We start from the raw sequence: 21,373 nt of genomic DNA on the forward strand, positions 1-21,373 counted from the left end.
TGGTGATCTATAGCCTGTTCTTATATTGTACTGTTGTGTCTCGTGATATATATTTTATGATAGCGTACTAGTTTCAAATTAAGAGCTGTGATATCCTAGTACTTTTACTGTCCTTCGATGACAGGTTTTTAAGTTACACTAAACGCCAAAAGAAACGTTACCCTCCTACATTTACGAATTACTTAAAAACTGTCAAAGATATGTTAGAAGGTATTAGTTTACAAGAAAGCTAAACAACACAGCTTTATGCAAATCACGAAAAATATTTCTCAAATGCATTCATATTTAGGTGAAATGCATCTTTTTCAGAAGAGTTAATTTGTCCTATTTTCGTCCATGCCGAAATAAACCCATAACAGTTATTTAGATGTCCAAAAGACAGGTTGAAATACAAATCTTGTTTGAGACAACGATAAACCCTTTAAAGACACCATTTTTCAACTTTTAAAACAAGAAACAACTAATGTAGAGTGTGTAAAATTGTGTCTTTTAAAACATTTTCTGCTGATTTGCATTAGTGAAAACAAGTAAAACGTGTCTGTGATGTTGTGAAAAAATGTTTGGGAACATCTGAAATTATCGTTGTTAAAATTTGTGCTTGCAAAGTAACATTTTTCCATATCTGTTTACACATAGCAATATCAATCGCCAAAACGCAGCAATATTCAAACAATATTCAAGCAGTATTTGCATCCATTTCACATGTTGAATGATTCTGTAGGGTATAAAGAGAGCCTAGAATGCATGATATGATACACAAGTACGAGAAATATGCCTAGATTAACAGCTGAAGAGAGAGAAAGAGCCATTGTAATGGTAGAGGGGGTCGGCATACAATGCCGTTGCCAACGCCCTCGGATGCCATCGTATCACGGTTATAAGACTTATTCAGGGCTTCAGGCAGACTGGGGTCCCCGTAGACAGACCAAGAAGTGGAAGTCCACGCATCACAACGCCAACTGAAGATAGGTACTCCCGTCATTAAGGAAGGAGGGTAACGTTTCTTTTTGCGTTTAGTGTACATTTATTTATTTGAATATTGTTCTCGTCACAAAATGGCTGCAATATTGCCGATGTGACGTTAACTTTTAACTCACTGTCCTTCGTCGACATGTTTTTGTAATTTAATTCCATTTATTGTCAATTTATGACTTTTTAAGTCAACAACATGGCTGATATATTGCCGATGTGACATTAAAACTTAACCCACTCACTCCTTTTCCTGATCACCATGCTTCAGATGCCTTCGTTGGATTGAATCCTGGGCATAATCTATTCTCCAATTCGTCACGAAAGCCCCTCCCAGAGTTTCATCACTTTATGTGAGTATGTGGGTAGTGTTAAGGCTGCATTGAGAAATTATAGAGTTAGGTAATGACTGTCTTTAACAATATATGATCCCAACACATACTACGGTAACCCAGATTGAAAGACATTTTTTGTCAAGTCATGTCACTGAAAGCCGAGGGAGTTACCGTTCCGGCCTCTATGCCCGCCATTCGTCGTATAATGAGCGAGTGAGTGAGTTTAGTTTTACGTCGCACTCAACAATATTCCAGCTATATTGCGGAGGTCTGTAAATAATCGAGTCTGGACCAGACAATCCGGTGATCAACAGCATGAGCATCGATCTATGCAATTGGGAACCGATGACATGTGTCAACCATGTCAGAGAGCCTGATAACCCGATCCCGTTAGTCGCCTCTTACGACACGCATGGGTTACTGAAGGTTCATTCTAACCCGGACCTTCACGGGTTCCGTCGTATTAAGAAACCAGATGACCAATGAAACTGGAAGTTGACACACTTGTTTCCACCTCTGATGATACTTCTCTTTCCACTAGTTCGAATCTGATATTGGGCATAGCCGCCTCAGCAGTAACAATGTGAAAACAATATTTATGGCCGCTGCTAGTTACTCTTGCATGATCTCGAAATCCATTATTGTTTGTGCTAACATCTCTGCAGAGGTGAATGAGGATACAGTGATTGTGCTGACGACGACACCATGTTCTTTAATGTATATCATTTGGATTTTACTGTGTCTTTTGTGATCCAATCAAAAAATGCTGTGCTGTTGGAAACATGTTTTCTTTAGACAGTTCATGAGGCCCATGATTTGTATGAAGTAAGTGGATCGTTTACTGCAAAATCACTAGGATCCAGTCGTTAACAGTGAGTATAGAGCAAATCAGCTTTATCCGATTCACAAACTCACAAGAACGTTGAAAGTTGTATTAGCAAGGAAACGTAAATGATAACAAATGACACCAGCCGTAACACGGACAAACAAACAAACGTTGGGTAACAGTTGGGACACCTGCTTTTGAGAGAGTCAATGACGCATTAAAATGCTGAATCACTTTTAGCAGGAGTGGGACGCAACATATGTCATATCAGGGATTACACTTTCTCAGTAAAGTACAGTACTAGTATTTTGGGGACGTTGAGTCCCATCCGGGATTCAAACCCACTCTCACGTTGATTCCACAAAAATCACAGTCTGACAACTGGTAGTCCAGATAACGTACTTTGTTTACCAAAGGGAAAAACAGGTTCAGGTTGCGCAATATATGGGACTTTGAAAGCTGCTTATCAACTCGAGGTGGCCCATATACTGCACTTAGCAAAATTGCATACTCCCGTCAGAGTCATATTCATCGGCTGATTCAATTAAACGACTGAATTACTGTGGTTGCATCAGGCAGTACATTACAGTGTACACTTATAAATACTCGCGGGCACATATATTTTGGAAAACTACGTTTCGAGAAGAGGACAATGACAGAGGTTTTCGCCTTCAGTCCTACAACTGTGTTGCTGTGTGTGGCTGTGCTAGTTTTGTTATGGCTACTAACGCGGCGCCCCTCAGGGCTCCCTCCCGGCCCCCCTCTCCTCCCGTTTTTTGGGAATGCCCTGTCCATGGACTCCGATCCCCGGATTACGTTTAAGAAACTCAGGCAACAATATGGGGACATCTTCAGTGTGTACCTGTTCAACAAACCACTCATCGTCCTCAACGGTTACAGTACTCTGAAAGAAGCTATTGTCAAGAACGCAGACGTCTTTTCTGAGAGGCCTCACAACACAATAAATGACTTCATTACAAAAGGAAAAGGTAGGTGTCATGTCTTCTTACAGTGCAGCATGAACCTGTCGCCCTCTATGATCTTTATCTGTGATGTCCCACATTATATCACTAGCTCTATTTTCATACACCATTTGAGCACCTGCTTTGTCCGACATCACACTCTCACCTCTGTAGCTTCATACCACTTGAGCACCTGTTTTGGCCCATACCACATTCTCACATCTGTAGCTTCACACCACATGAGCAACTACTTTGCCCCATATCACATTCTCACATCACATTCTCACCTCTGTTGCTTCATACCACATGAACACCTGCTTTACCACACATCACATTCTCACCTCTGTTGCTTCATACCACATGAACACCTGCTTTGTCCCACATCACATTCTCACATCACATTCTCACCTCTGTTGCTTCATACCACATGAACACCTGCTTTGTCCCACATCACATTCTCACCTCTGTTGCTTCATACCACATTAGCACCTGCTTTGCCACATATCATATTCTCACCTCTGTTGCTTCATACCATATGAGCACCTGCGTTGGCCCATATCACATTCTCACATCACATTCTCACTTCTGTTGCTTCATACCACATTAGCACCTGCGTTGGCCCATATCACATTCTCACCTCTGTTACTTCATACCACATGAGCACCTGCTTTGTCCCATATCACATTCTCACTAAAATGAAGCATTTCATTAACCCCACGAACATCTCAAGAATGTATTGATTTTTCCTTCACAAGGGATAACTATTTCAATGTAAAAACGATGAAGGATCTTTTTAATAATGTACATGTTCATTTAATTGGGTTTTTTTTAAAGAAATTGATTTAATTGATAGATTTTGATTTATATGTTTTGTAGATAGATGTATTTTAATGATTGGTAGTTTAGATCAACTAGTAACTTATATTTAGTGGCTGTATCCTCAAAGGGGGTTAAAGTATCGTAAAATTATTGTCCTCGTGAGAGGGTACATAAGTCCCAAAATATTTAAAGCAAATTTAAACTTACCACCACCTTTTTAAATCATAGAATATGCGTTCTTTTAATATATGGTTAGATTTGTGTTAATCGCTGACAGCTGAAGGGATGGTGTAAATCCAGCTAGGGTCAATGCAGGAAGCAAATGTACTGTATAGCCCATTTTTATATTGTACTGTTAGACTTAAAAAGTGATTTCTAGGTTAAATGCTATTTTAAAGTATGCATCTGTGATAGACTAGTTATTTTACTGTCCTTAAGTATATACGTTTGTTTATATTTCATGCATACATTTATAAATTTACAACTTTCATAGTCATGATATGGCTGAAATACTGCCGATGTGACTTTAAATTTTAACTGACTCACTCACGAACCGGATACTTATGGAAAAAAGGAGAGTTACACTTCACATCGATTAACGAACCCTTATCTGATTTGACCCTTCGTGTTATATCTTCGTGAAAATAAAGTAGGTGAGTGCGTTTAGTTTGATGCAGCATACGAGTATATACTTGTATCCATCTCTACATTTTTAAATGAATGAATGAGTTCAGTTTTACGCCGCTTTCAGAAATATTCCAGCAATATGACGGCGGTTGGCACCAGAAATGGGCTTCACGAGGGAACACTTTAACCACTGGGGCACCCCACCGGCCCTTACGCAGGTTGCAATATGCGCAGGTGGTGGACACTCTCGGTCTCCCACTTCTGGGACTGTCAGATGTCTGGTACATCATTTTAGTTTCTAAACCAGCCTACCAGTTATTACTCTATTTCTCTTACCTCAAGTCAAGTCAAACTCCACCTACCATACTGATCAATATAAAAAAGTAGGCACCATTTATTCAAACATACATCAGCACTCATACCATACGAAACCACTTTACCATACTTTCCAAGGAAGGGTAAAAGAATGGGAAATTAGAATTTACAGTTGATTACGATATTAACCAACACTGAAATCAAGATTCTCTCTTCTGTAGTGGCCAACATTTGTGGCTTTGTGTTTCTGTCATGTTTTCCTTTTGTAATGTGTGTTCAAATACTAGTAACTAAGTCTTTTTTATCACTTTTGTACAGGTGTTGTTGGAACCTCTGGAGATCTCTGGCGCGAGCAAAGACGCTTCGCCCTCAACACTCTCAGGGAGTTTGGATCAGGCAGGAATATCATGGAGGACAAAATACACGAGGAAATCACACAGTTTACTGAGGCCTTCGAGGCAGAACGAGGGCAAGGGTTTGACTGCAAACGCCTGGTGCACAACGCAGTATCCAATGTCATCTGCTCCATTGTATTCGGCAAACGGTTTGAATATACTGACCCGCTTTTTATTACATTTTTAAAAGCCATGGACGAAATTTTGGCCAATGTTGTCACGGCTGGAGTGTTGAATGTGCTGCCTATTGTGCGCTTTCTGCCAGGAGATCTATTCAAATTTAAGAACACAATGCAGAATGTCGAGAAAATCGAATCACTGCTCATAGACCCTATGACAGAGGAACACGTGAAGAATCACGACGATGACAACGTGGACGACTTCATCCACGCCTACATCAAGGAAATGAGACTTCGCAAAGAGAAACAAGAGGACACGACCTTAGACTGTAAGCATACTGAACCAAGTTAAGTAGTTGTACAGAACCGATTTGATAACTCCCTTTTGCCTTTTGTTTCGCCCTTTGGGTGAGAAACAGAAAATATGTAGTTCGTGTGTTGAGGATGATATCTTTTAGAACTGCGTGGTGATATGAGTTCAATAATACCACTGCGTGTCTGCATATAGTGGAAGAAAGGCGAAAATGATGCATTTCACCAACCCGTCCAAAGTCGCGATCCCTGTGTTAATCACTGTATACATGTACAAGAAAGGAGAACATCACTTCACATAGATCAACAAACCCTATTTGATCCAACCTTCGATATAGCTTAAATACTGCGGATGTGACTTTAAATTTGAACTCACTCATTTACTGATTCAGCCTTTGGGTTTTTCAATAAGATGGAATTGACACAGTAGCAAACTCTGAGGGTATATATCTGTCCATGAATAGAAGAGAGAAGAAAGCGTCTCAGTGACCTTACTTTCGTATGCACATGCATTTAATTGTGCATTTGAACATTGATTGCGCTGTGAATCCATAATCTTGCATTAGGGCCTTCTCTTTCCTAATTACAGTTCATATGTCAAATGTAGTAAGTTTAGTTTCATTGCAGTTTAATTTACACAGTGTTTTCGAATCATTTTATTTCAACAAAATGCTTCCCTTGTACCTTGTTTCAGCGGAAAACCTGAAAAAGATTATAACAGACCTCTTTGTGGCCGGATCGGAAACCACGGCTACTACCATACGATGGACCATGATCTACTTTCTCCTAAATCCGGAAATACAGGAAAGGTGTTTCCGAGAGATCCAGGAACATATCGGCCAGAGTAGGCGTCCCTCAATGAAGGACAAGATCAACCTGCCCTACGTGGAAGCAACCATTATGGAAGTCTTGAGACGAGCTGATATCGCCCCTACAGCTCTCCCTCACACCGTTCCCCACGATGTCCAGTTCAGGGGTTTCACCTTCCCAAAAGGTGTCCAAGTCATACCGATGCTTGATTCAGTCCTACAAGACCCGGATGTGTGGGGTGATCCAGACAACTTCCGGCCTGACCGTTTCCTTGACGACAATGGCAAGATCGTAAAGAAGGATGAGTTCATTCCCTTCTCTCTGGGTAAGTTAAGTCGCTGGAGAACCAACAATATAAGGCCAATCTTTATAAACGTATTCAACATTGTAGTGTTTTTACAAACGATTACAAACGGCTGTATTTTAAATTTGATAGTTCAACCTGTCGAGTAAGGGAACTGCCAAATATATGACATATCAGTAATTTGTTAATCTAAATATATATCTATTTGGAACTGTAATCAATGTTGGCCTAATACATACACATATCACCAAATGTCATTCCTGTTTCAAAGAATTATACATTATTTTAGCTGTCTTTACAAATTTTCAAATAAACATGCACTCTCGAGTAAAAGGAACTGCACCAATATTATATTTACTAAAGATATGGACCCGTGAAGATCCGGGTTAAATTTGATCTTCAGTAACCAATGTTTGTCGTAAGAGGCGACTAACAGGATCGCTGACTTGGTTGACACATGTCATCGGTTCCAAATTGCGTAGATCGATGCTCATTGATCACTGGATTGTCTGTTCCAGACTCGATTAGTTACAGACCGCCGCCATATAGCTGGAATATTGCTGAATGCGGCGTAAACTAAACTCACTCACTGCTAAAGATATTGATACGCATAAGGCTTGTATTTTCTTGACAAAATACACGTAGGCTATTTACAACCGAAGATTTGAAATATTTCAGGTCGAAGGGTTTGTCTGGGTGAGGCCATGGCTCGGATGGAGGTATTCCTTTTCTTGACCACCATGATCCAGAGGTTCAAGTTCATTCCGGTGGATGGCCAGATGCCTTCTTTGGATGGAATCATGGGCATAACCCATTCTCCAAGACCATTCGTCATGAAAGCCATTCCCAGAGTTTAATCACTCAATGCGAGTGAGCGGGTAGTGTTAAGGCAGCATTGAGCAACTATCCAGCTAGGTATTGCCTGTTTTTAACAAAACATGATCCCAACACATACTGTAATCCAGAGAGAAAGAAAGTTTTTGTCATGTGATGTCACTGGAAGCCCAAGGACTTCACACTCAGGCCTCTATGTCCGCCGTCCGTCGTATAAGGTTACACAACACCAAATGTTTCCAATAGACTTCTATAGTAACCTTATATATTTTTTTTAAATTATCCAGGCTATCAAGAGCCATTCCATGTACACATGGGTAGTCGGGCCTTTAAACTACAATAAAACACTATTTCTGGCCAAATTGTCCGGCTCATTGTCCGAGCACAGGAAGCGAAACACATCAACTCCAGTTCCGCACCAAATGTCACCTACTGGAAAATATCTGTACACACAATAATCATAAGTCATGGTGATATAAATGACAGCACTAAATACTTAAAAATGTGGTCAGTTTTAAATACTGGATAGATGTGCTTTTTAAAAACATAAACATCTTACACTACTTCATCCAATCACAGCTGTCACATGTCTCTGTCCCTTCAGTTGTTTACATACGGTACTCGCTCAGGGAGCATGTGATTCTGATTTAGTGTAGTGGAACCTATAGATCGTCTTAAAGAAACCAGATGACTAATGAAACTGGAAGTTGCCACACTTGTTTCCACCACTGATGATACTTCTCTTTCCACAAGATCGAATCTGATATTGGGCATAGCCGCCTCAGCAGTTAACAATGTGAAAACAATATTTATGGCCGCTGCTAGTTACTCTTGCATGATCTCGAAATCCATTATTGTTTGTGCTAACATCTCTGCAGTGGCGAATGGGGATACAGTGATTGTGCTGACGACGACACCATGTTTCTTATGTATATCATTTTGATTTTACTGTGTCTTTTGTGATCCAATCAAAAAATGCTGTGCTGTTGGAATCATGTTTTCCTTAGACAGTTCATGAGGCCCATGATTTGTATGAAGTAAGTGGATCGTTTACTGCAAAATCACTAGGATCCAGTCGTTAACAGTGAGTATAGAGCAAATCAGTTTTATCCGATTCACAAACTCACAAGAATGTTGAAAGTTCTATTAACAAGCAAACGTAAATGATAAATTACACCAACTGTAACACGGAAAAACAACCAAAGTTGGGTAATACTTGGGACACCTGCTTTTGAGAATGTAAAGGACGCATTAAAATGCTGAATCACGTTTGGCAGAAGAGGGATGCAACATACATCATGTTTGGGATTACACTTTCTCAGTAAAGTACAGAGTCTAGTATATTTCGGGTATTAGATCCATCCGGGATTCGAACTCACACTCTCGTAGTAAGGCACTTAATCCCCAGCACGCAAAGTCAGCGATATAACCCACTCAGCCAGCGCAAAAATTGGCAGCCTGACAACTGCTAGTCCAGCTTACGTACTTTGTTTACCACTCTGACAAGTGTAAATTGGCCCGACTCCCATTGCCGAAGCTATTTCAGATGGATACCCAAAGTGCTTTACAGTACTTTATCATGTTCAGTCTGCTGTGTCACTCAGCATGCAGTTGCATAATGCAACTCTTAACACCCACACGTTCAGTTTGACGTACGTACCACACGGAAATTCGTCAAAGGGCCGGAATGCTGGAACACAACTCTCAAACGACGTTTTCATTGGGGTGGGATTGGATGGCTAGAGCAGCACACCAAAAATATATATATTAATAGACGTAAACTGAACAGGAATACATGTACTTCGATCGGGTTGACACAATATCACATTACATTAACAATTGTCTAAAAACACGAACAAGGTGTTTTGTATTCGTTCACCCAGAGATCCCAGAAAGAAGTTTCAGAAAACGTTTAAATTCGACCATAGCGGACGTAAATGACATCACTTTCACAGCTGATTTGTAATAAGTGAGCCTGCTTAGCCCCTGAAACAGTTTGCAGGTTTATCTAAATACATGTACCTCTACCAATACGAAAGGGAAAACCAGGCTTGGATTGCTCAATATATGGGACACCCGCCTTTGATAGTTGCTTGTCAACTCAATCGGAGGTGACCCACATACTGCCCTTAGCAAAACTGCAGTGTCGCGTTCACTCCAAGTCACGCTCTTGGGCTGATTCAATCTAGCGACTGAATTACTGCATGTAGTTGCATCAGGCAGTGTATTATAGTGTACACTTATAAACACATCGTGGGTCGAGAAGTGGACAGTAGCAGACAATGGTGGATATATTCGCCTTCAGTCCTACAACTGTGTTGTTGTGTGTGGCCGTGCTAGTTTTGTTATGGCTGCTAACGCGGCGTCCCTCTGGGCTCCCTCCCGGCCCCCCTCTCCTTCCGTTTGTGGGGAATGTCCTCTCCATGGGCTCCGATCCCCGGATCACGTTTAAAAGACTCAGGCAACAATATGGCGACATCTTCAGTGTGTACCTGTTCAACAAACCACTCATCGTCCTCAACGGCTACAGCACTCTGAGAGAAGCCATTGTCAAGAACGCCGACGTATTTTCTGAGAGGCCTCACACCACACTAAACGACTTCATTGCAAGAGGAAAAGGTAGGTGTCGTGATTTCGTACAGTACAATATGAACTTATCGCTCTATATGATCTTCACCTGTGTTCCAAATCACATCCCCCACATGTATTTTCCAACAGCGTTATCAGTACGTGCGTTGCCCCATATCAAATTCCAACCTGTGTTGCCTCTGAAATCTGCAAGTGAGTTACCATACATTGGATTCTCACCTGTGTTGCTTCAAACATCTGCAGGTGAGTTGCCATACATTCGATTCCCACCTGTGTTGCCTCAAAAGTCTGCAGGTGAGTTGCCTTACTTTGGATTTCCACCTGTGTTGCTTCAATCATCTGCAGGTGAGTTGCAATACATTGGATTTCCACCTGTGTTGTTTCAATTATCTGCAAGTGTGTTGCCATACATTGGCTATCTACCTGTGCAACTTCAATCATCTGCAGGTGAGTTGCCATACATTGGATTCCCACCTGTGTTGCTTCAAACATCTGCAGGTGAGTTGCCATACATTGGATTCACCTGTGTTGCTTCAAACATCTGTAGGTGAGTTGCCATACATTGGATTCCAACCTGTGTTGCTTCAAACATCTGCAGGTGAGTTGCAATACATTGGATTCCCAACCATGATGCTTCCAACATCTGCAGGTGAGTTACCATTCATTGGATTTTCCCCTGTGTTGCGTCAACATCTGTAAGTGAGTTGCCATACATTGGATTCCCACCTGTGTTTGCTTCAAACATCTGTAGGTGAGTTGCAATACATTGGATTCCCACCTGTGTTGCTTCAAACATCTGCAGGTTAGTTACCTTACTTTGCATTCCCACCTGTGTAGCGTCAATCATCTGTAGGTGAGTTGCCGTACATTGGATTTCCACCTGTGTTGCGTCAGACATCTGTAGGTGAGTTGCCATACTTTGGATTCCCACCTGTGTTGCGTCAAACATCTGCAGGTGATTTGCAATACAATGGATTCCCACCTGTGTTGCTTCAAACATCTGTAGGTGAGTTGCCATACATTGGATTCCCACCTGTGTTGCGTCAAACATCTGTAGGTGAGTTGCCATACATTAGGTTCCCACCTGTGTAACTTCAATTATCTGCAAGTGTGTTGCCATACATTGGCTATCTACCTGTGTTGCTTCAAACATCCCGTAGGTGAGTTGCCATACATTGGATTCCCACCTGTGTTGCGTCAAACATCTGTAGGTGAGTTGCCATACATTGGATTTCCACCTGTGTTGCGTCAAACATCTGTAGGTGAGTTGCCATACTTTGGATTTCCACCTGTGTTTCTTCAAACATCTGCAGGTGAGTTGCCATCCATTGGATTCCCACCTGTGTAGCGTCAAACATCTGTAGGTGAGTTGCCATACATTGGATTCCCACCTGTGCTGCGTCAAACATCTGTAGGTGAGTTGCCATCCATTGGATTCCCACCTGTGTTGCTTCAAACATCTGTAGGTGAGTTGCCATCCATTGGATTCCCACCTGTGCTGCGTCAAACATCTGTAGGTGAGTTGCCATCCATTGGATTCCCACCTGTGCTGCGTCAAACATCTGTAGGTGAGTTGCCATCCATTGGATTCCCACCTGTGTAGTGTCAAACATCTGTAGGTGAGTTGCCATACATTGAATTCCTACCTGTGTTGCTTCATACAGGGGATCAGCACCTTCCTTGCCCCACATCATATACCCACCTGTGTTGGTTTTCACCACATCAACGTTGTTCCATATTACATTCTCACCTGTGTTCACATTTTCACCTGTTGTTCAACACATCACATCAACTGTGCGTTGCCCCATATTAATTTTCCACCGTTGTTAGGCAACAGAATGTTCCCATACTTGCCAAAGAAGACGGTCATGAATATTTTGAAAACTGCCTTGATTGTCACTTACAAGAACAATGCTGTGTATGTGTTGCCGAAACACCACAGATATCATAACTAAATGCAACGTTGTCAGCGCCTCACGTTCCTCCCCAACGATTCAGTCGACGTTGACGTGTTCATCACATCCTGGATGCCCATATCATGCAGTCGTCTCATCACTGTGATCCTGCTGATGCGGTGTTGTTGCTGATGACGTCACTGATTACGCAGATTGGATGAGTGAGTGACTGAATGTAGTTTTACGCCGCTTTTAGCAATATTCCGGAAATATATCACGGCGGGGGACACCAGAAATGGGCTTTAACGCTTTAACCACAAGGCTACCCGACCGCCCCATAGGTTGGAAAATGCGCAGGTGATGGTCATGTTGCTGGGTGGTCACTCCACTTCTGGGACTATCAGGTGTCTGGCCGGTCCGATTGACGTGTCTCATTAGTCGACGTTGGTCTGCCTTCTTATACATCTGAACGTTCTGGCATTATGGCTGTTCGAAGCCCCGTTATGCGACATTCCAAAGACGCCTTCTTGATCCGCTGGGCGGTGGGGTAGCCTAGTGGTTAAAGCGTTGGCTCGTCACGCCGAAGGCCCGGGTTCGATTCCCCACATGGGCACAATGTGTTAAGCCCATTTCTGGTGTCCCCCGCCGTGATATTGCTGGAATATTGCTAAAAGCGCGTAAAACTAAACTCAGTCAGTCAGTCAGTCTTGATCCGCTTTTTGCTTTTTAATGGGTATACCTCCAGTGTGCGAAATAGTTTCCACATTTTGCTAGCGAGTCAGGCTAGATATGCCTGAAAGTTACTAGCCCACAAAATAATTCACTAACCCGAAATTTGAATGTAGAAGCTAAACAAAAGATTACAAAAATAGACGAGATATTGTCGGCAATATCATCATTATTCATCATTAAGTTGTTAATATGATGAACATTTTATCAGGCCAGGGGTGGAATTAACTTTAAAATTGTTCGTGAACTCCGGTACAGTGGCACATGTAAAATCACTTGCCCTGATAATTTTTCCACTATACTGGCCGATTTTCTTGTTTATTTTTTAGATAAACAACATAATTAACATTGGAAAGTCAACTTGGCACCGGTACAGTGTGATATACAAATCTGCTTCCCCGACAGAAAAAAAACACTGGACTGGGGCGTCGGGCAATGGATTATTTCCATCTCTGCAGGCCATAATCTTGCATGATTTAAAAGTGTATTATAACTTAACAAGTCGGAGAGAGAGATATATTTACAAAATAACCCCATGAAAATTCACTAGCCAGTCGGGCCAGTGACTGTGGAGATTTACTGGCTCGACTGGAATTTTACTAGCCATGGGCTAGCGGGCCAGTGGCTATTTCGCACACTGTATACCACTAACACTCACAGTCGAATGTGTTCCATACTTGAATATGACATGCACGTGCCATTCAACAGAATCGCCATTTTAATGATTTTAGACGCACATCAGTGTATAGGATGTATGTGTTGTTTTAGCAACACGTACAAACTGATTGCGACTTGTTAGCCACAATCAGAACACTTTTCAAAAGACTTACTCTGTGTGTGTTTTTGTTTTGATAATTCCCACACATCCATTCTTTTCCCACAAAGTTTATTTGTCATATCTTCCCACGCACCTCTGTTCTAATACGGCCCTTTCATGGTGCGAGTGTTCAAGATTCGTGATTGGTTGCAATCAGATTTAGTTGTGCAATCAGCGACGTTGTTTCAAAAGTGATCATTCGCAAGGGCTCGGTAACTTCCGTATGCTTCGGGAAAACTAGAACCTCTTCCCCTGCCCGATGCGCAAATGTTTTTTCTAGACAGAACTCAGTCATGTAATGACAGATCAATGGCGTCTCCATTGCCCTCGCTGACAACGGACAGCTTGCCATTTAATATCTTGTGTGTCACGTCAACACAAGTCCCCGACAGAGAAGAGGGATATTTGTGGCCCCATTGTTACTTGCATTAGTCAAGTTGTCGATGTAACACGTGTTCTGATTGGACAGAAAAAGGGGGAAGCCTCTGTGGGAAGAGAATGCCAGACACCAGGTGTATACTTTTTTGGTTTGAGGCGCAAACGCGTCATTCTATGCCTAAGGTAAAACAATTAAGCCTAACCCTAATACTAACCCTAATCTAAACCTAACCCTAAACACCCGAAATAATCCAAATAAATTGAACATATTTCAAGCGGGGGTTACGGGACGAACTCTTACCCGTGAGCGCTATGTATCTTACAAGAAATGTCATTAACTGAAAATGAGAGTACCGTATTTGCGATGCGAGTACCGAACTCTAATTGACGGAGGCGTGGTCATCGTGGTGCTCTTGAAATCAGCTTCACAACCCAAATCATCTCACGTTCGTCTCACTAAATTTCTAAATTTACTCACGTGCCTCCGATGCTTTTCTAGTTTTGTACATAAGTTTAGTTTCTTACTGAATTCCCCTCACTTCAAGTCAAGCTGAAATGCACCTCGTATACTGATTTATATATATACGCAGGCACCATTAAATCAAACATGCATCAGCATTCATACCACAAGAAACCACTTTACCATACTTTCTCAAAAGGAAGAAGTTATCCCATTTGCGTAGGTCGCTGCTCATGATGTTGATCACTGGATTGCCTGGTCCAGACACGATTATTTACACACCATCGCCAGCTGGAATATTGCTGAGTGCGGCGTAAAACAACAAACCAACTAACTTAAAACTATGAGCGTACTTTCAAATTGTTTGGTAAAAGAATGAGAAATTAGAATTTACAGTTGATTACGATATTAACATTCATATATTCTTGAAAAACGGACTCTCTCTTTTGTGGTAGCCAACCTTTGTGGTTTTATGTTTATGTCATGATTTCCATTTGCAACATGTGTTCAAATAAGTCAATTTTATCATCTTTGTATACAGGTGTTGCTGGAACATCTGGAGAACTCTGGCGCGAACAAAGACGATTCGCCCTCAATACCCTCAGGGAGTTTGGAGCAGGCAGGAATATCATGGAGGACAAAATACACGAGGAAATCTCACAGTTTATCGAGGCCTTCGAGGCAGAACGAGGGCAAGGGTTTGACTGCAAACGCCTGGTGCACAACGCAGTATCCAATGTCATCTGCTCTACTGTATTCGGCAAACGGTTTGAATATACTGACCCGCTTTTTATTACATTTTTAAAAGCCATGGAACAAAATTTTGCCAATGTTGGCGCGGCTGGAGTGTTGAATGTGCTGCCTATTGTGCGCTTTCTGCCAGGAGATCTATTCAAATTTAAGGTGACAATGCAGAATGTCGAGAAAATTGAATCACTGCTCCTTGACCCAATGATAGAGGAACACTTGAAGAATCATGACGATGACAATGTGGACGACTTCATCCACGCCTACATCAAGGAAATGAGACTTCGCAAAGAGAAACAAGAAGATACGACCTTAGACTGTAAGCATACCGAACTTATCTTAAGCAGTTGTACGTAGCAGATTTGATAACTCCCTTTTGCCTTCGTTTGGCCATTGGAAAACAAAACAGTATATACGCCGTTCGTGTGTAAATGGTAAGTGAGTGAGTGTGTATGGTTTTACGCCGCTTTTAGCAATATTCCAGCAACACCAGGGCAGGGGACACCAGAAATGGTCTTCACACAGTGTAAATGGTGATGTGTTTAGGCGGGGAGTGTAATTGGTAGGGCCAAAATGGCGCACTTCATCAACCCCACGCCCATCCCCCAATAGTAGATTCTTGTGCAACGAAGGGAAATGACACTTCACATAGATTAACGAACCATTATTTCATATTGCCCTTGATTCTGGCTCAATGGGATGAAATAGAAAATATTCCTGGTGTCTTCTGTTGGTGGGTAAGTGAGCGAGTTTTTTGCCGCTTTTAGCAATATTTCAGCAATATCACATCGGAGGACATCAGAAATGGGCTTCACACACTGTACATACGTTGGGAATCGGTCCCTGTGATTAGCGAACGCTTCAACCAACAGGGTTCCCCACTACCCGGATGAAAGTTAGGTTATACATCAGTCCGGGGAGAAATCAGTCTCTTTGCCTTCTTATTTGCGTACATATAGTTGTACTCTGATTGCCCTGTGAGTCTATAATCTTGCATAAGGGGCCTTCTCTCTCCTAATCAAAATATATATTTCCAATGTTTTATGTTTCATTGCAGTTTAATATTACACAGTGTTTACGAATCATTATATCTCATACGAAGTATTAATGAAGATTCCCTTGTACCTTGTTTCAGTGGAGAACCTGCAAAGGGTTATAGCAGACCTCTTCGTGGCCGGAACGGAAACCACGGCTACTACCATACGATGGACCACGATCTACTTACTCCACTATCCGGAAATACAGGAAAGGTGTTTCCGAGAGATCCAGGACAATATCGGCCAGAGTAGACGCCCCTCAATGAAGGACAAAACCAAGCTGCCCTACGTGGAGGCAACCATTATGGAAGTGTTGAGACGAGCTGATATTGCTCCTGTAGCTCTCCCACACGCCGTTCCCCACGATGTCAAGTTCAGGGGATACACCTTCCCAAAAGGCGTACAAGTCATAGCGATGCTTGATTCAGTCCTACAAGACCCGGATGTGTGGGGTGACCCAGACAACTTCCGGCCTGACCGTTTCCTTGACGACAATGGCAAGGTTGTAAAGAAAGATGAGTTCATTCCCTTCTCTCTAGGTGAGTTTAGTCGCTGGAAAAACAGCAACGAATGACATATCTCTATACAAATTAAACCTTACATACTTTCAAGTGGGAGATTTAAACCTAAATGTTTGAAATATTTCAGGTCGAAGAGTTTGTCTGGGCGAGTCCATGGCCCGGATGGAGTTGTTCCTCTTCCTGACCACCATGATCCAGAGGTTCAAGTTTGTCCCGGTGGATGGTCAGATGCCTTCTTTGGATGGAATCATGGGTTTATCGTATTCTCCAAGACCATTCGTCATGAAAGCAATTCCCCGACTTTAATTACTTTATGTGAGTGAACGAGGGAGTTGATAGAGTAAAGGAGAAAAGAGAAAGGGCGAGAAGAAACTGGAGAGTTTGTTTGAGTGAGTGAGCATCCTTTCCGTGTTACAAAGAGGTGTTGTTCTATACTTCATAACCTTGACCTTTACATACACAGGGCCAGGCATCGGCGGCATTTCAGAATACCTAATCAGTTGCTTCCGTAGCCAAGACAGGGTAAACCGGTTATTGTTTGGGGATAACAGTTGATAACCACCAGAGTCAGCCATGTTTTGTCCATAACAGACTGGATCACATGTCCAGAACTCACAACCGGGTAAACCGGTTATTGTTTGGGGATAACAGTTGATAATCACCAGAGTCAGCCATGTTTTGTCCATAACACACTGGATCACATGTCCAGAACTCACAACCGGGTAAACCGGTTATTGTTTGGGGATAACAGTTGATAACCACCAGAGTCAGCCATGTTTTGTCCATAACACATCGGATCACATGTCCAGAACTCACAACCAGGTAAACGGGTTATTGTTTGGGGATAACAATTGATAACCACCAGAGTCAGCCATGTTTTGTCCATAACACATTGGATCACATGTCCAGAACTCACAACCGGGTAAACGGGTTATTGTTTGGGGATAACAGTTGATAACCACCAGAGTCAGCCATGTTTTGTCCATAACACACCGGATCACATGTCCAGAACTCACAACCGGGTAAACCGGTTATTGTTTGGGGATAACAGTTGATAACCACCTTAGTCAGCCATGTTTTGTCCATAACACACTGGATCACATGTCCAGAACTCACAACCGGGTAAACGGGTTATTGTTTGGGGATAACAGTTGATAACCACCAGAGTCAGCCATGTTTTGTCCATAACGCACTGGATCACATGTCCAGAACTCACAACCGGGTAAACCGGTTATTGTTTGGGGATAACAGTTGATAACCACCAGAGTCAGCCATGTTTTGTCCATAACACACTGGATCACATGTCCAGAACTCACAACCGGGTAAACCGGTTATTGTTTGGGGATAACAGTTTATAACCACCAGAGTCAGCCATGTTTCGTCCTCAACACACCGGATCACATGTCCAGAACTCCCAACCGGGTAAACGGGTTATTGTTTGGGGATAACAGTTGATAACCACCAGAGTCAGCCATGTTTCGTCCTCAACACACTGGATCACATGTCCAGAACTCACAACCGGGTAAACCGGTTATTGTTTGGGGATAACAGTTGATAACCACCAGAGTCAGCCATGTTTTGCCCATAACACACCGGATCACATGTCCAGAACTCACAACCAGGTAAACGGGTTATTGTTTGGGGATAACAGTTGATAACCACAAGAGTCAGCCATGTTTTGTCCATAACACACCGGATCACATGTCCAGAACTCACAACCGGGTAAACCGGTTATTGTTTGGGGATAACAGTTGATAACCACCAGAGTCAGCCATGTTTTGCCCATAACACACCGGATCACATGTCCAGAACTCACAACCGGGTAAACCGGTTATTGTTTGGGGATAACAGTTGATAACACCAGAGTCAGCCATGTTTTGTCCATAACACACTGGATCACATGTCCAGAACTCACAACCGGGTAAACGGGTTTTTGTTTGGGGATAACAGTTGATAACCACCAGAGTCAGCCATGTTTTGTCCATAACACACTGGATCACATGTCCAGAACTCACAACCGGGTAAACCGGTTATTGTTTGGGGATAACAGTTGATAACCACCAGAGTCAGCCATGTTTTGTCCATAACACACCTGATCACATGTCCAGAACTCACAACCGGGTAAACCGGTTATTGTTTTTGGGGATAACAGTTAATAACCACCAGAGTCAGCCATGCTTTGTCCATAACACACCGGATCACATGTCCAGAACTCACAACCAGGTAAACGGGTTATTGTTTGGGGATAACAGTTGATAACCACCAGAGTCAGCCATGTTTTGCCCATAACACACCGGATCACATGTCCAGAACTCACAACCGGGTAAACGGGTTATTGTTTGGGGATAACAGTTGATAACCACAAGAGTCAGCCATGTTTTGTCCATAACACACCGGATCACATGTCCAGAACTCACAACCGGGTAAACCGGTTATTGTTTGGGGATAACAGTTGATAACCACCAGAGTCAGCCATGTTTTGTCCATAACACACCGGATCACATGTCCAGAACTCACAACCGGGTAAACCGGTTATTGTTTGGGGATAACAGTTGATAACCACCAGAGTCAGCCATGTTTTGTCCAAAACACACTGGATCACATGTCCAGAACTCACAACCGGGTAAACCGGTTATTGTTTGGGGATAACAGTTGATAACCACCAGAGTCAGCCATGTTTTGCCCATAACACACCGGATCACATGTCCAGAACTCACAACCGGGTAAACCGGTTATTGTTTTTTGGGGGATAACAGTTAATAACCACCAGAGTCAGCCATGCTTTGTCCATAACACACTGGATCACATGTCCAGAACTCACAACCGGGTAAACCGGTTATTGTTTGGGGATAACAGTTGATAACCACCAGAGTCAGCCATGTTTTGTCCATAACACACCTGATCACATGTCCAGAACTCACAACCGGGTAAACCGGTTATTGTTTCGGGATAACAGTTGATAACCACCAGAGTCAGCCATGTTTTGTCCATAACACATCGGATCACATGTCCAGAACTCACAACCGGGTAAACCGGTTATTGTTTTGGGGGATAACAGTTAATAACCACCAGAGTCAGCCATGCTTTGTTCATAACACACTGGATCACATGTCCAAAACTTACACACGACCGGTTTTAGGTCATCGTGTCCCGATAAAGTCGGTTGTTGCTCTTGCTCTTAGTCACTGAGTGGCGCTTATGTTAAGGAGGCGTTAATTAACAGTATTTCCTCTCATCAATGATATATGTGTGTGTATATGACGATGAATTTTGTCGCATGTTTCTCCCCAATATGGGTAGTGTCTGCTTAATATTTCTCTGGAAGAGCGCATAATGTATGCCTTTCCATGCTTTTCAAGAGACCCCGAGAGGATTCAGATTACAACTGATCTTCAGCAAAGTATGCTTGTTGTAAACGGCAACTAACGGAAATGGATGGTCAAGCTCGCTGATTTGGTTGATGCATGTCATCGCATCCAAGTTGCGTATATAGCATCAATCACTGGATTGTCGAGTTCAGATTCGATCTTTCACAGAGTGCGGCGTAAAACAACAAGCAAACAAGCAAAGCCTCTCAAGAGACATCATTGTGTGTTTTGTGAACAGACCTCTGATATGAGCATATCATGACATGTGTAGTATGGTGATTTACTTTTAGTTGTTGGTGATCTATAGGCCATTTTTATGTTGTAATGTCCTGAATATGTAAAACCTTTTACCACAGGTAAAACCTATGACTGATAATATATTTTTTTATATATTGATATGTTTTGTCATTTTTGGATGATTCATTGAATAAAGATTATCGTACAAGCAGCAAGTTGATGTGACTGTGTGCGTCACAGACTTTGCACAATTCATTCATTTTCTTCTTCTTAAAATGCAATATATCAGAATAAATATACCAGCGTTATTGTTATTGTGATGGTAGTTAAGTGTTGTTCAGAAAGCAATGAAGGCATATCAATATAAAGTGGCATTCATCTTCACCCTTTGAGTGAGTTTAGTTTTACGCCGCTTTAGTAAATATTCCAGCAATAACACGACGGGGAACATTAGAAATGGGCTTCACTCGGGTGTTCGGCATGACGAGCGAGCGCTTTAACTGCGAGACTACCCCACCGCCCCTCCACCCTTTTTTCAGTCGATTAAATCTAGCAATACCATCGTCTTCCCACATCCATCATTTTTGTCAGTTTTCATCTTCACATAATAGTCACAAACGTGTGTTATATTCACTAACCGTGAATTTTCATGAATTATACTCAACTACTGAAAGTAATTACAGTTTTGACCTTTGAATGTCAGTCGTGTTGATCACAATCTTTGGATGTTCGTACACACTTACATTGTATTTAGCAACTATTTACGGGATCCATACAAAACCATACTCATTAGTGCACAAAAAAATACATATATAAAGCCAGTGTGTTAGCCAAGAAATAAATCTGCCCAACATATTCATCGGTACTATCATCTTTTAGCCTGACTCTAAAACCTGTCGCAAATATTAATCATAATCCTTGATACTGTCAAGGAAGGACTTTTTCTATATTCACAGAGAGTTGTGCTG

The 21,373-nt window shown here is 42.1% G+C and overlaps 2 protein-coding genes across 2 annotated transcripts; both read left to right on the forward strand.

Annotated features, from left to right (window-relative positions):
• Positions 1 to 2,616: 2,616 nt before the first annotated feature.
• On the forward strand, positions 2,617 to 7,891 carry LOC124292106 (cytochrome P450 2U1-like). Its single transcript, XM_046729149.1, has 4 exons — positions 2,617 to 3,119; positions 5,172 to 5,696; positions 6,374 to 6,814; positions 7,472 to 7,891. Exons 1-4 carry the CDS (start codon positions 2,783 to 2,785, stop codon positions 7,648 to 7,650), a joined length of 1,482 nt encoding a protein of 493 aa, XP_046585105.1. The 5' UTR covers positions 2,617 to 2,782; the 3' UTR covers positions 7,651 to 7,891.
• A 1,799-nt stretch (positions 7,892 to 9,690) lies between these two features.
• Positions 9,691 to 17,413, forward strand: LOC124292105 (cytochrome P450 2U1-like). Its single transcript, XM_046729148.1, has 4 exons — positions 9,691 to 10,246; positions 15,037 to 15,561; positions 16,378 to 16,818; positions 16,928 to 17,413. The coding sequence occupies exons 1-4, from the start codon at positions 9,910 to 9,912 to the stop codon at positions 17,104 to 17,106; spliced, it is 1,482 nt and encodes a 493-aa protein (XP_046585104.1). The 5' UTR covers positions 9,691 to 9,909; the 3' UTR covers positions 17,107 to 17,413.
• The last annotated feature ends 3,960 nt before the right edge of the window (positions 17,414 to 21,373 follow it).

This window comes from Haliotis rubra, unplaced genomic scaffold (assembly GCF_003918875.1).
Source record: "Haliotis rubra isolate DU_JTF1 unplaced genomic scaffold, ASM391887v1 Scf507, whole genome shotgun sequence".
In the NCBI taxonomy this organism is placed as follows: Eukaryota; Metazoa; Mollusca; class Gastropoda; order Lepetellida; family Haliotidae; genus Haliotis; species Haliotis rubra.

Bases quoted from the DNA above. Each gene is read 5' to 3' on its own strand.
- LOC124292106 (XM_046729149.1), top strand. From the start codon at position 2,783: ATGACAGAGGTTTTCGCCTTCAGTCCTACAACTGTGTTGCTGTGTGTG. The intron at 3,120-5,171 runs GTAGGTGTCATG...ACTTTTGTACAG, and splicing joins CTTCATTACAAAAGGAAAAG to GTGTTGTTGGAACCTCTGGA. The intron at 5,697-6,373 runs GTAAGCATACTG...ACCTTGTTTCAG, and splicing joins AGAGGACACGACCTTAGACT to CGGAAAACCTGAAAAAGATT.
- LOC124292105 (XM_046729148.1), top strand. From the start codon at position 9,910: ATGGTGGATATATTCGCCTTCAGTCCTACAACTGTGTTGTTGTGTGTG. The intron at 10,247-15,036 runs GTAGGTGTCGTG...CTTTGTATACAG, and splicing joins CTTCATTGCAAGAGGAAAAG to GTGTTGCTGGAACATCTGGA. The intron at 15,562-16,377 runs GTAAGCATACCG...ACCTTGTTTCAG, and splicing joins AGAAGATACGACCTTAGACT to TGGAGAACCTGCAAAGGGTT.